Source organism: Setaria viridis, chromosome 6 (genome assembly GCF_005286985.2).
Source record: "Setaria viridis chromosome 6, Setaria_viridis_v4.0, whole genome shotgun sequence".
Classification (NCBI taxonomy): Eukaryota; Viridiplantae; Streptophyta; class Magnoliopsida; order Poales; family Poaceae; genus Setaria; species Setaria viridis.
Genome location: NC_048268.2, coordinates 22,594,157 through 22,607,427, shown reverse-complemented (window position 1 = coordinate 22,607,427; position 13,271 = coordinate 22,594,157). Strand labels below are relative to the sequence as shown.

Below are 13,271 nucleotides of genomic sequence, written 5' to 3'. Positions count from 1 at the left end.
AAAAGGGACTGGTTGAGAATTTGACATGTGCATCATTTTTAATGGAAATTAGTGTGCGTATACATGGGGGTTCACCAAGCATAGGAGTTCTCCCCTTTTGCGCGGAAACAAATCCGAGCCACCTCCCTCCGCCTTTTCGGCCGTCCGTGACGAGGAAATTTAGCAGGGAGAGGCGGCATGGATGATCGGAGGATCCGGGTTTCCTTCTCCGACCCTGACGCAACCGATTCCGACTCCGGCGACGATCCAACTTCCGGCGCCCGTGCAACCACGAAATCAGCCGGCAAGACCGAGATCGTAATCTTGTACGGCAATAGCAGCACCAGCGCCATGAAGAACCCTGTTGCTGGGTGTAGTCGATCGAATGCAGTAGGGTCGTCGTCGGCGTTGGCTGCTCCGGCGAGCATTGGGAAGCGCGCCTTCATGTCGGCCCCGACGAGGCGGTATCGCGGCGTGTACGAGCGGCAGCCCGGCCGGTGGGCGGCGGAGTTCCGGAGCCACCGGCTCAAGGTCCGGCACTGGGTCGGCACGTTCGCCACCGAGGAGGAGGCCAAGGCTGCCTACGACGCCATCGAGAGGGAGTTCATCTCGTCGCCGCGCTGTGGCCGGCAGCAGCCGGCGTCGGAGCGCGCTGGCAATGGCGGTGGCGTTCGCAGAGCGTCGCATCCACCGCCAGATGACAATCGACAGATTGTACTGGCTCTGACGACGGCGACGACTAGGATGCTTCTGCCGCCGGCGGGTGCGACGACCGTGTCCGTTTCTGTTCCGTCCGCGCCATGCGTCTCCTCCTCGACCTCGGCGTCGCCGCCGACGCCTTTCCAGGATGCGCAACTGCACGACGATGCGCCGCCGAGTGTTCACTCGTTCTGGGCGGACGAGCCTGCCGACGAGGATCTCGTAGGGCTTGCAGATCTTGCGCACCTGCCACTGCCATTGCCCTTCTCGGGTGCCAACATGGACTTTGATCCGGCTGATTTGTCACTGTTTGATAATGGATTCTTGTGACGAACGGTGTGCACCGACAATCTTTCGATCGAGATGAGGAGTAAGTAAATACTTCGATCCGTTCGCAATCCTTTCGATCAAATCTGTACAATTTAACGACACGAAGCTCACTAGTAGATGCAATGCAAGCAATTCTGCCCCTATCGATCATCCGTCAGTTGGATTCGCTATCTAATATTTCTTCTTTCTTTTTTTTTGGGGGAAGAATCTCACCCCAATTCCTTGATGAATTGAAATCTGGAAGGTAAAATTTCAACATAACATGGTCTTGCAAATCTTCTCCTTTATTCTGGGCTTTATGATCGAATTCACAGTTGCTTGATACATATGTTTGGTGACTTAACACACATACTATATCCTGATGATAGTGAACATAGTTACTAACTACAAGTTAAATCACAAGTTATTGACGACCATCAATGAGGAGACGGCGGCGGTGATGATCCGGCGAGGCGGCGGCTGGAACTAGAAGAGCGGGCCGGGGCAGTCGAAGGAAATCTCGCATCCATCGATGGGCGTGAGCGTGATGGAGTGCCTGACGGAGTTCATGAAGGCCGGGAGCCGGGCGGTGGCCTGGCACACGCACGAGTTGTCGAGGCCCATGAGGCGGCGGCAGCACGCCGTGTCGCGGGGGTCCTCCTCTCCCCCCTCCTCGCTGTGCCGGTGCTGGTGCTGGTGCCGGTGCCGCGACGACCGCCGGCTTCTCCCGCTCCCGCCGCTCTCGTTGTTGTCTTCGTCGTCGTCGCTCCGGTGCTGCTGCTCGACGACGGCAGTCTCGTTGAGCTGCTGCTCGACGACGGCGGTCTCGTTGAGCTGCTGCTGCAGCCGCGGCAGCACCCCGCGCCGCACCCCGGGGCCGCCCGGGATGAAGTTGCGCATGCTGCACGCCTCGTTGGCCAGGTTGAACTGCGACCGGCAGAACACCTGGGCGGTTGCCGGCTGGGGCGCTCGCAGGAGGAGGGCGACCGACACCAGGAGAGCTAAGGCCAGTGCCTTCTTCTCCATGCTTCCTCTTTTCTGTGTGCGCGTGCTCCTGTGTCCTTTGTGCTTGATTTGGCCTGAGTTGGGCAACGAGTGGTTGGTGGTGATGACGATGAGGTAGTGATCGATCACGCCGTGCTTAAATAGTGATCGACGCACGTCGTGGTAGCTCAGGTTATCTACTTCTCTTTAGTGCATCTGTTGGAGGAAGTTTTTGCAATTTTGGGTGGCCACTGAGAAGGCATGCTGGTAGCTAGAGGTTAGGTGTGTGAGTTTTTTTTTGTCGACACGTGTAGAGAGGGTAAATCTCAAGCAAGATACTAATTAAGCTTTAGGTATCACATAACAGAGTTGTGACTCTGTTGTTGTGTGTAAAATTTTGTTGTCGAGCACTGGGAATCTGCAGTGTGTTATGCCGTGGGTTAATTCTTGTTAACCTGTCTACCTTTCATTGTACCTTGTGTAGTGTCTTACTCTCTCAGGTAGTGATACTTATCTGCAGGCACCCATTAATCTTTGGAAACATTAAAAGCAGGTTAGTTGAGGCTGGTTGTTTTGATGCTAATGATGAGAAAAGTTTACAATTCTTACAATGCCTGCACTCGTTTATTATAGTGAATTCACTGAAATTTTACTAATCTTATCATTTTTGCTGGTGTCCGGAAAAAATATTTTTAGTCAATCTTTTTGAAAAACATGGATTAAGATATGGTTATACAGGTTGGATAATGATTTAGGAACGATTAGCAACTTGAACCGTAGTGGTTAAATCTCTCCCTTGCAACCAGGAGGTTGTGGCATAAGAAGAGCAGCATCATGCGCACCGAGTACAATGTGGAGTGAATCACTGTACAGCTGAAAATTCAATTGGAAACACAAAAATAATTAGTAGCTGTTAGTTGTTTCTCGAACTGCATTGTCTGTCGTCTCTACAATTATTTTTATGAAGACAAGCAACAAACCCGACGGTACTAACCATTGGATAGGTAATGGATAGGTGTGAGCTCTCAAATTTATAAAGGTAACTCTACGGCTGTGATTGGTAGGGTGCATAGCCCGGCTCCCATAATGCAGCTTCGATGTGTTTCGTTTCCTGCACAAGATTTTTTAGCCAGGCTTAGGGGGTGTTTGGCACACATGGACTAAAATTTAGCCCCTGTTACATCGGATGTTTGGACACTAATTAGGAGTATTAAACATTAGTTAATTACAAAACTAATTGCACAACCCCTAGGCTAAATCGCGAGACGAATCTATTAAGCCTAATTAATCCATCATTTGACAATGTGGTGCTACAGTAACCATTCGCTAATGATGGATTAATTAGACTTAATAGATTCATCTCGCGATTTAGCCTAGGGGTTCTGCTATTAGTTTTGTAATTAGCTCATATTTAGTCATCCTAATTAGCATCCGAACATCCGATGTGACAGGGTTAAAGTTTAACTCCAGTCTTCCAAACACCCCATTAGCTAATGCAAAAGGGAGTTCTAAACAAGCTTACCTAGTACGCATTTCGCAACCGTTCTCCACTGGCTAGGCTCAATGCAACAACGCATTTGGGTTCCCTCACCTCCCAACGCCTCACCTCTCCTCTTCCATACCACCGGCGAACCCATAGAGTAGGCCATGGCAATGACGACGACCACATCGAGTCCAACACTTCCGCCATCATCGCTCCTGCATTACTCGAGTCCAACACCTTCGTCACTCTCGTATTACTCTACCACCCCTTCGCACACGAGCTCAATGAGCCGTGGAGGACGACTAGAAGAGGGAGCAGAAACAATTGAGCCTGCACGAGGAGCCGGAAGAGGCGACACCGGATTGATGGCACGGGCGGCGCTCTCGTTCGTCGCATGTGCCGGATTGTTATGAATCAACAAGGATGGCAGCGGTAGCCGCAGCTATTTTGAATCCGCTCGTCCTCATCCCTAATGAAGTTAGCATTCCTTTTACCCCCAATAAACTAATTGGCCGAAGTAGCTAGTAATTATGTAGGAAATCAATTAGCTATTTTGTTTGTCCTCAATTTACCCCTCAATTTATTTTGAATCAACAAGGATGGCAGCGTTGATGTTCTCAATTTCCAAAATCAACAAATGGAAACACGCATAGAGGAAGCGGAATCGTCGGATCAAGAAAGAACGAAGCAAGCAGGATTTGGTGGAGTTCGATTCAGCCGACCTGGAGCTCCATACGTCGCAGCAACTCAAATTTGCCATTCTTAGTATGTGCCCCGCCGCTGCCGGTGTTTCTGGTGCGTGCGCTCCTCGCGGGTAGAGATGGATTCGATGGGGGAGGAAGAGGAGGTGAATGGACAGTTCGTCAGTGACGACGGAGACAGGGAAGTGATGAACTTAAAACTCACCTTATGCCTTATGCTATAGAAGGTGAGCTCACTCAAGCCAATGCACCCAACCAAACAAGATGAACCCAGCGCAGACTAAACTATACAACCAACCAAACACCGAGCCAAATCATTGGTCTAGCCAGGTTTAGGTTGGCTCTTGGCTTAGATCCTAGCCAGGTTAGGACTTAGCCAGGCAACCAATCATTGCATTCTTAGTCTTATTTTATTAGCATAGAAAACATACCAAGCTACCTGTTCCAACCTGTTCCAAGTATAACTTAGCAGGTAACAGTAAAATAGCTACTACACATCAAACCTGCTAGGTCATTCCAAACAGGACCTAAACAGCGTGACCAGAGGTTAATCCACTTGATCCCAGCAACCACTCGAGTTCTGCCAACCAAAGAGATCATCAGGTGGTATGCTCGGGGTCCAGAACATAGCATCGTCGTTAGCTGAAGTAGCTGCTGCAGAATCGGAGGTGCTGCTGCTGTTGGTCGACATTGCTGCTGCTGCACTGGAGGTAGCAGTTCCGGTGTAGTCAAGATACTTGGCGTTCTGAGACCCTGAGCTGATCATGCTCTCCTGGCTATCACTCGGCTGGCGACCTGATTGGATTAAGCTTTTATTTGCAGCATGTGGCATCTCAGTTGTCACTTCCTCAAGTTGATCCCACAGCTGGTATGCCTGAGTGGCCAAATGCTTCACATGGAACTGCGTTTGAGTACAACATACAAGGAAATATTGAGAAATTCATTAAGATGAGGTTGCAGATATGCAATTACCACAAATCAATATGATTATTGTTACCAGTTGCTGTGGGAGCAGTTCATGCAGAGGGAATGTCTGATCTCCAATTCTTGCTGTCAAGATCTCTCCTATAGGGTTAAAGGTAATATCACACCCTGCAGCCTTGAAAACGTAGCATTTCCGTCCCATGTCACACGTTTTTGCATGATTCAGTGTTGCACTCCATAGCTTATCAGACATGCCGACGAGCTGAAGTACATAGCAATGAATCAAATTCAACAGCATGCATGTATATATGACTCATGCCTAAATATTTGTATGCGTACTGAAACATCAAGCGTACAAATTCTTACAGCTCTAAGCTTTTCAGGATCTATGGTGTTAAGTTTCAGGAACTCCTGGACGTTCCTGATCCCCTCGGACTCCAACCTCTTGTCAATTGGTCCATCTTTTCCAATATTCTTGAGCCTCCATATGTTGTCAGTTAGCAACGGAGGATAATGCTTTTTGTACACTAGTAATTAAAGGAAATGCAAACATTAGAATAATCTCTTTTCTTTTGCAGTCCTATACACTATATAAGTTGCGTTATGTTATTGAAACATCAAAACTCAAGTATGATGAGGAAATACAACAGCAGATTGGTGATCAATTAGCATTTTTCAAAAATCATGATGCCAATAATGGTGTTTTTAGCTCTGAAATGATATTAACTACAGATAAAACATATACAGGTTGGCATCAAACTTACATTCGCCTCTATGGTCTTTGACGGTGAAGCTCTCACTGACTGCCTCTTGGATCCTTGCTCCAAAATGGCTCCCAGGCATGATCCGCACGCCAATTCGAAACCTCCGGCACCTTATCCAGCTCGAATTGTCAGTGAAAGACACATCATCAATCACAGACACTCCATGATTGTTCATTGGCACAATGAGCGAGCCCACTATCAATGGCCTCTTCCCTTCTCTAGCCTTCACAATCGACGCATTAAACTGATCAGCCGTCCACGCATCCCGGTCGTCACAACAAAAATCACCATCCAGAACCAGCACTTCTAGTCTTACTGAAGGTCCTAGATGAGTATCTGTTGGTGCGATCATATAGTTGGTTCTTGTATCCATGAGATGGATTTCAATTGCCTTATGCTCAATATCAACAAGCTTGTTGTTTGTGAAGATTGGTGTGCGGAGCTTCTTAGAAAAGACTAGCTTCAGAGGAGGCAAGACATCTGCTGCTTGGATGCTTAGAGGAAGAGATCTGATAGAGGATGTTTGGTTTTGTCATAATATATATAGTAGCCATATTTGAAGTTACAGCAGAAACAGATTAATTGCGTGATTTTATTCATTTAGATTTGGATTTGCTTGTTCAGTTTCATATGAATCCTGCAAAACTTTGAATTATTCCAGATAATAAAACAACAAAAGGAATTTCCATATACCTGAGCGATACGTGATGATCGTGCTGAGAAAAGATGTTCTGAATTTCCTCACGCACCTAAGCATAACATGATATACATCAAGTTGTTAGTTGATCAGGTGCACTCAAAAGCTTGTGGTGATGTTATACGGAATAAATAAGAATTAGTGTTAACACTTGACGCGAATATGTATGGCAGTATGTTCTCATTGTAGAGGTACGTTAAGCGAGAGGGGACTCAATATAAATTACAAATTTTGATAGCATCTAATCAATCATTCATACCAATTTGTGAGCTTTTTAGGGTAATCAATAGATCAAGTTATTTCCTCAATTGAGAATTAAGTTTGATGCCATTATTTCATGCTAAACATAAAAGTGACAGACTGTTGGGGGTCTTGAAACAGATAAATGCGTATAATCCATAGTCTTACCACTCTACGAATAAGCGGTTCCAGATTGTTGACTATTTGCTGAATAGTTTCTTGGGCCACAGCTCTTCTTACGATGCTGCAAAACGTATGAGTACAGAAATCCAAAATGATAATTAACCACCTGGTAAATGATGACTGACACCTCATACACGAATCAATTCATGCGTACTGTGCATGCAACAGATGCTCCTATAAGAGACCTCTTTTAATTTGGAACTTTGATTCCCGTTAATTAGCATACGAACTTGAAAGTTTGAGTTCTGAAGGTGGCCCAACCAAAATTAAAAGACACATTTTCTTGAAGTCAACACAAGGGCAACATGAAAGGACAAGTATAGATAGGGTTTCCAGTTCATTACAAATTTGTTTTTGTGGTTACATGGATTTTGCTCTCTACACGAGGGAAGGGATGTATTTATGTGGTAAGTCTATATATCTTAACTCCAACCGCACAGACTAATTTGAATGCTCTTGCACTTCTTCAAATTTGAAATAATTAAAGAAATAAAGGATCGGAGAACAAGCAGCTAGGGTTCGATGATATGTATCTAATCTACCGAAGCAGATGTTGATTCAACTAATCTCGATGGAACCAGCCGAGAACTTACGCAGGAAAAGCAAGCGCCGGTGGCCGGATCCGCCTAGGGCCACGCCTGTGCGGATGATCATCGGCTCCGGTCCCCTCCTCATCGTCGTCTTCCTCCCCGCGCGGCCTCCGCGCCGCCATCTTCAGCTGCTTAAACAATCAAGATCCGGGGAAGATGAGTTTAGGATCGGAAGAATCCTTTAAAGGAGAAGAACATGTACATACAAGAATCTCGCAACGATTGAGGATGTTATGTTTGTGCTCAAGATGATGCGAGAGGAGAGATCGAGGGAGATTAGTAATTGTGGCGATAACTAATATGCAGACCGTACCCGCGGCAGCTAGCTAGACGCGCCCTGAGCACCTGAGCTTTTTGCCAAGACACACTGATTAAATCGCCATAGATGCTCCTCGAAAGCAACTCTGTCGGCGACCTATATATAGGCATTGCTGTAGATTTTCCGGCCGGTCGATCGATAAAAAGAAATGGCCGCGACACGTCAGGCGAACGTTCGAGGCAGGCTCCGGGAAGACGGCCGGAAGCCGGCGCCACGCTGTGGGCAAGTTCACGGCATTGTATGGTTTGCTTCCTTCATGCTGGGCGCCTTCTCGTTTGCATCGGAGAGGATGCAGCAGCCTGCAGGAGCAGTCAGGTCACGCAGACGACGGTGTAACATTTGTCAAAAAGGTCCCCGGTGATCGAGCACCTCGTGCAATGTCACTGCCAGGTGGGACCGGCCGGGAATTCCTGGGCGGGTGCAGCTTCGTTCCTCGTCCTGGTCATGACGAAGCTGCTGCGCGGATTGTGGTCCGTTGGGCGCTTTTCCTGGGTCGGTCGTCGTGCGAGTTCATACGTGACCAGACCACGACCGTGACAGCGAGTCTTGCTGGGCTTTTGCTCGGAAACAATGATCTGGTGGCCTTGCTTGGCACATTCACTCGGCGTTCCCTGTACATACAGCAAGGGAAGAAGTAACCTTTCAAGTACCAGGAGTTTGCCTGCATATATGGATGCCTCCTCGCTCCATCGGTCACATCGAAATAATGTCACTTTCTTTCCTGCATAGGTTGCCTTTCCTTATAAATGACCACCTATATTATGGCTTGCTGGATCCACTGAAAGGGACTAATTTCTTAGCTCATTTAGTTGCAACCTAGCTTCCTGCTATTTTCTATGCACCTTCTCAACTGAAAGCAACTCACTTGGACTAGATAGAAAGCTTGTGACAGTTAGTCAGAATGTTAACCCTTGTAACATCTTTTGAAAGGACCGAGATGTCGCCTAGAAGAGGTGAATAGGCGAGTTGATCAATTTATAAAACTTCAACCCACTCAGCAGCATTGCTTAGGCCAAACCGGTCATACCGGTTCACGAGACCGGTCAGACCGGTCCAGGTAGGGTGGCACACAAGTGCTGCTCGAGTCCCTCCTTGAGTTCTAGCACCAATCAAACTTGGAGAGTGGGTTTTGTAGATGATTTCCAACAGGGCAAAGTAGTCCCTGCACACAAGACAAGCACACCCAAGTAGATCGAAGCAGAAACACAGGTAAATTACTAGAAATCAACAAGTGAAGTAAACCAAAATGAAGACACGAGGATTTGTTTATCCGAAGTTCAGATTCACCGCAATGAATCCTTCGTCTCCGTTGAGGAGCCTGTTGGAATACAAGTCTATTTCAACTCCTTCCAATAAGTTGGGTCTCTTTCAACCACTTTCCTCATCTCCACTAGTAGATTTTTTTCCTTGCGGAGGCAAGATCGCAGCCCTCACAAACTTGCCGCTGCTCACCACACCTTGGGAGCTAGCCGGCGACGCATAGCCGTCTAGGAGGCACACCTCCAAGAGTAACAAATGCTTCAAAAGTTTTCTCGACGCGAACCACAAGTGCTCAAGCTATGGATTGCTATTTTCAGCTCACTAATGCTCACACAAGATCACTCTCTCAACCCAACTCAAAGATTTTTCAAGAATCACTCAAGTCTCACAAAGAGAAGTTGGGGAGAGCTTTTCTGGTCATTAGATGATGTTAGGGGCGTGTGTAATCAGCAGCCCACCAAAGGAGGGGGCCAAGGGGTAGATATAACCCCACAAACCAGAAACTAGCCATTGGAGCAGATCAAACCGGTCAAACCGGTTGCTAGACCAGTCAGACCGGTCTAGTTTGAAAAACTAGCCGTTGCCCTTAGACCAGTTTGGTTGAGTTAGTTGTTAGTTCACTGAACCCCTAGACTGGTCAGACCGGTCTGCCAAATCAGTCAGACCGGTTTGGATGAGTTAGCCCAAAAACTCTCAAACACTCACTCTCGGTCCACCCACTAGTTGAATCGACCATTGTTAGCTGAGTTGGGATAGTTAGCTCACTCAAGAGTTTTCTTAAGACCAATCTCACATAGGTCAACTAAGAGCACTTTTGGTGTTGTCAATTAGCTAATGTTGCATCCCTCTCGATAGTACGGCATACATATACTCAAGAATAAATATAAACACTATATCATCCACTTGAGCTTGTAAGTCTTCATCCATGCCATACTTTGAACAATAGTCATTTGAGTGCTCTCAACATAGCTATCATCTTGAGCACATCCATCTTGAGCTGGTGACTTAAAATTTTCCCTTGTTCATGATAAGATATACTTGAATCCTTAAGTCACTCCATTTTATCAATCATAATAGATTAGATGCATTGCATTACTTCCCTCGGTAAGGCTTAAATATGATACTTCGAAACCCCCCGATACTAGTCACTTCACCTTAGCAAAGATGCACATAGTCCAAGCCGTCGCTTGACCAAAGGTTGCTTAGTTCCTCACTCTAGTATCTCGTTTGATTTCTTCACCTATTCTTGCTACTTTCAGTTTAGCTTTGCTTTTGACATCAACAATGAAATCCCATTTGAAATTCTCTTCAAATACTCGTTCTTAATTGATAAAGAATATCTCATGAATTGCAAACTTCCAATAACATGACCAATATGTAACGCATAAGCTCACGTATTTTTTTATCATATGCACATGAAGTCTTGCAATATCCATTTGTGAATATCACTATTCTTTTTCTTAATGATCCCTTTACTTGTCAATCAATCTATCACATGATTTGGAGACTTATAGATCAACCATAAAACATATCCCCAAGTTTTACTTCACCCTTTCTTGTCATTGACCATATAATTGCATCACAGGATCACATACTTGCTTGCTTTTTCTTTATTGTGAGCCATATACTACATATTCAAATTATGAGACAATATCACATCATAAAAATGAGAATTAAACCCTACTCACAATCTTAGGCAAACAAGTTAGGCATTTAATCCTTTTGTCATTCAATTTATCAAAACCCACTTAGGGGTCTAGATGCACTTTCACCTTTTGATGTGTACCGTAGCATCTTAATTAGTAGTGACCCACAAAAGAATCTTAATTATTAATTGGTCTTTTTTCTTTTTCCTTTTTGGACAGTTATTGGTCTCTTTCTGACAGCTTATTCATCCAATGTTTTCCGTAAGCTATATATGTACGTTATTGCCTATAAATTAAAGTTATATGCTGTAAGCTTGGTTTTCAGTTGCTGAGCACATCATATTTATTAAACCGGATACAGGACGTCAAAGTTTGAAAACTTTGGCCACAAATAATATAGAATGGATCATTAATATTTTTCAAACATGCATGGTTTATACTGGTAGCTTAATTTGTTACCAAAAGTTCGTTATCATAGTTAAAAAATGTGGGTAATGCATTGTTAGAAATTTCACGAGGACCGTAATTAAAAGCATAATCCATCTGTGAACGGGGTAACGTACTGACTTCTCTGTACAAGTTACCCTGTCCTTGTGTGCAGAAAAACATCTTCAATCTTGTACAGTAGAAATATAAGACGCCTGGAGGAGACCACCTGTTCACGTACGCGTTGTTGCAACCGAGAGCTAAGCCCGGCTAATCTGAACAGAAAAGCTGAGCTCTCACAGATGTTACCTGCCTATATAAAACCTGATTACCATGTCTATTTAAATTTTCCTGAGAATATATTTCAAGGTTGGTTTGCTACTGTTGTGTGCATGCTATGGTTTAGTATGGTGTAGTCATAGAGAAAGCTACCCTTGCAAACTACAATCCAGTGTCTCTCGTTTGACACTCTCTCCGTTCTAAATTATTATTCATTTTGATTTTTTTAAATATACAAATTTTGCTATATATCTAGATATAGTAACTATGTAACAAAAAAAGTCAAAACGAATAATAGTTTGAGCGGAGGGAGTAGCAACTAATTAATATTATTTATTTGAGCACAAAAAGGTATCAGGTTTAGATGAATATATTTACAAAACAGTTATTAACTAACATAGCAGTTCGAAGGTGAAGCCCAGAAATAAATTGAATTTGTTTGAGAAAATCAATTTATTGGGTTTATATATGGATTCATATATGACTCGTTTGTTTGAGAGGCCCATGCATGAATGTTAACCTCATATAGTCATACTATGACTCTGTCCGTACATTTCGGCGTGTGTACTACGACATTGTGTCATTGTCCTTCGAGTGTGTCGGATTCACGGATTGGACCAGGCCACTGAACTGGTTTAATCAACCGCTGTCAATGTGGCCACTGCATATATAATGCGAACTTAGTAATAACTAGTGGCTAGCTAGAATTTATAGGAATACCCTCAGAGAGGGACACATAAGTCATATGCGCTTTTCTATTAATAAGAATCCAAAATTAATAAGTGACACACCTCCGTTTAATCTGGATCAGCTTATACAATCTCATTTAATTGAATTTGCTTAAAATCAATTGCATGTTTCTGCTGTAATATCAACAAGGACGACAATATGGTGTCATCTTATAGACCGCCTCATGGCATCTATGTAGTATTGAGATGACTTAGAAGATAATATTTACACTAGATCATCTTTTTAGTCATCTCATAGTAACCCTACCGACATCACCTTAATTTGTGGGTATGAAAGAAAAAAAAAGAACACCTTTTAGTATTATAGGAGTGAGTGTGAGTGTATGAGCTCAAAATGCTATAGAAATAGCGAACCTACAAGTCTAGAAAGATATGTTCTTGCTCCATGGTGATGCATTGTAGCTAGGGCTCAAGCGCTGAACTCTAATTTAGGGAAAAAAATATTGTAACCTTCTTAATATAGATGTATGGAGAATGGTAGAGCAATATGTAGCTCACATATATGTTACAATTTACTTGCTAGAATGATATGTATTTTGAAGGTATTTCCTTGTTCCATGGGTTTTGTTATCTTTATCTTTCTTTTGATTGTTCATTTAGATTCCAAGATCATTTATGTGAATTTAAATTAGATAGGTACGATTGAATTTTGACTATTATTTGTCATCAGACAGTTTATATCTCAGCTTGGATTATATTAAATTGAATGAAATAATTATGTATAGATGATGCTTAGGGCAGTCCCAATGGGACATTGATGATAGTTTCTATCCCTCTTAATTATCATGCCAACTAAGCAATTTGCTGATATGGTAGTAGATTTATTATGGAGAGAGAGAAACTATTTCTTAGAGAGGAAACCAAGTCCTCACGCACACCGATGAGCCAAGAAACCAGCGAATCTGCATTGGGGAGACCCAAGTAGTTTCTTCTTACTTACTGCCGAATCCTTTGCGCTTGCACCGCTGCTACCCATCACTCGAGCTCCTTTACATGATGCACAGAGGATTTGGTACTAGAATGGAGAATGATTGGTTGG

The 13,271-nt window shown here is 44.2% G+C and overlaps 2 protein-coding genes across 2 annotated transcripts; both read right to left on the bottom strand.

Annotated features, from left to right (window-relative positions):
* Positions 1 to 1,271: 1,271 nt before the first annotated feature.
* On the bottom strand, positions 1,272 to 2,196 carry LOC117862026 (uncharacterized). The gene has a single exon (XM_034745536.2). It carries the CDS (start codon positions 2,011 to 2,013, stop codon positions 1,474 to 1,476), a length of 540 nt encoding a protein of 179 aa, XP_034601427.1. The 5' UTR covers positions 2,014 to 2,196; the 3' UTR covers positions 1,272 to 1,473.
* Positions 2,197 to 4,344: 2,148 nt separating this feature from the next.
* On the bottom strand, positions 4,345 to 7,996 carry LOC117860279 (protein SAR DEFICIENT 1). Its single transcript, XM_034743542.2, has 8 exons — positions 7,867 to 7,996; positions 7,557 to 7,681; positions 6,949 to 7,024; positions 6,537 to 6,592; positions 5,844 to 6,352; positions 5,446 to 5,606; positions 5,153 to 5,341; positions 4,345 to 5,056 (listed from the first exon to the last, which is right to left on the bottom strand). Exons 2-8 carry the CDS (start codon positions 7,673 to 7,675, stop codon positions 4,703 to 4,705), a joined length of 1,464 nt encoding a protein of 487 aa, XP_034599433.1. The 5' UTR covers positions 7,676 to 7,681; positions 7,867 to 7,996; the 3' UTR covers positions 4,345 to 4,702.
* Between the last annotated feature and the right edge of the window lie 5,275 nt (positions 7,997 to 13,271).

Coding starts and splice junctions, on each gene's coding strand:
- LOC117860279 (XM_034743542.2), bottom strand. CDS start 7,675: ATGGCGGCGCGGAGGCCGCGCGGGGAGGAAGACGACGATGAGGAGGGG. Junction 6,593..6,948: donor AACCGCTTATTCGTAGAGTG/GTAAGACTATGG, acceptor TGTTATGCTTAG/GTGCGTGAGGAAATTCAGAA. Junction 5,057..5,152: donor AACTGCTCCCACAGCAACTG/GTAACAATAATC, acceptor ACTCAAACGCAG/TTCCATGTGAAGCATTTGGC.
- LOC117862026 (XM_034745536.2), bottom strand. CDS start 2,013: ATGGAGAAGAAGGCACTGGCCTTAGCTCTCCTGGTGTCGGTCGCCCTC.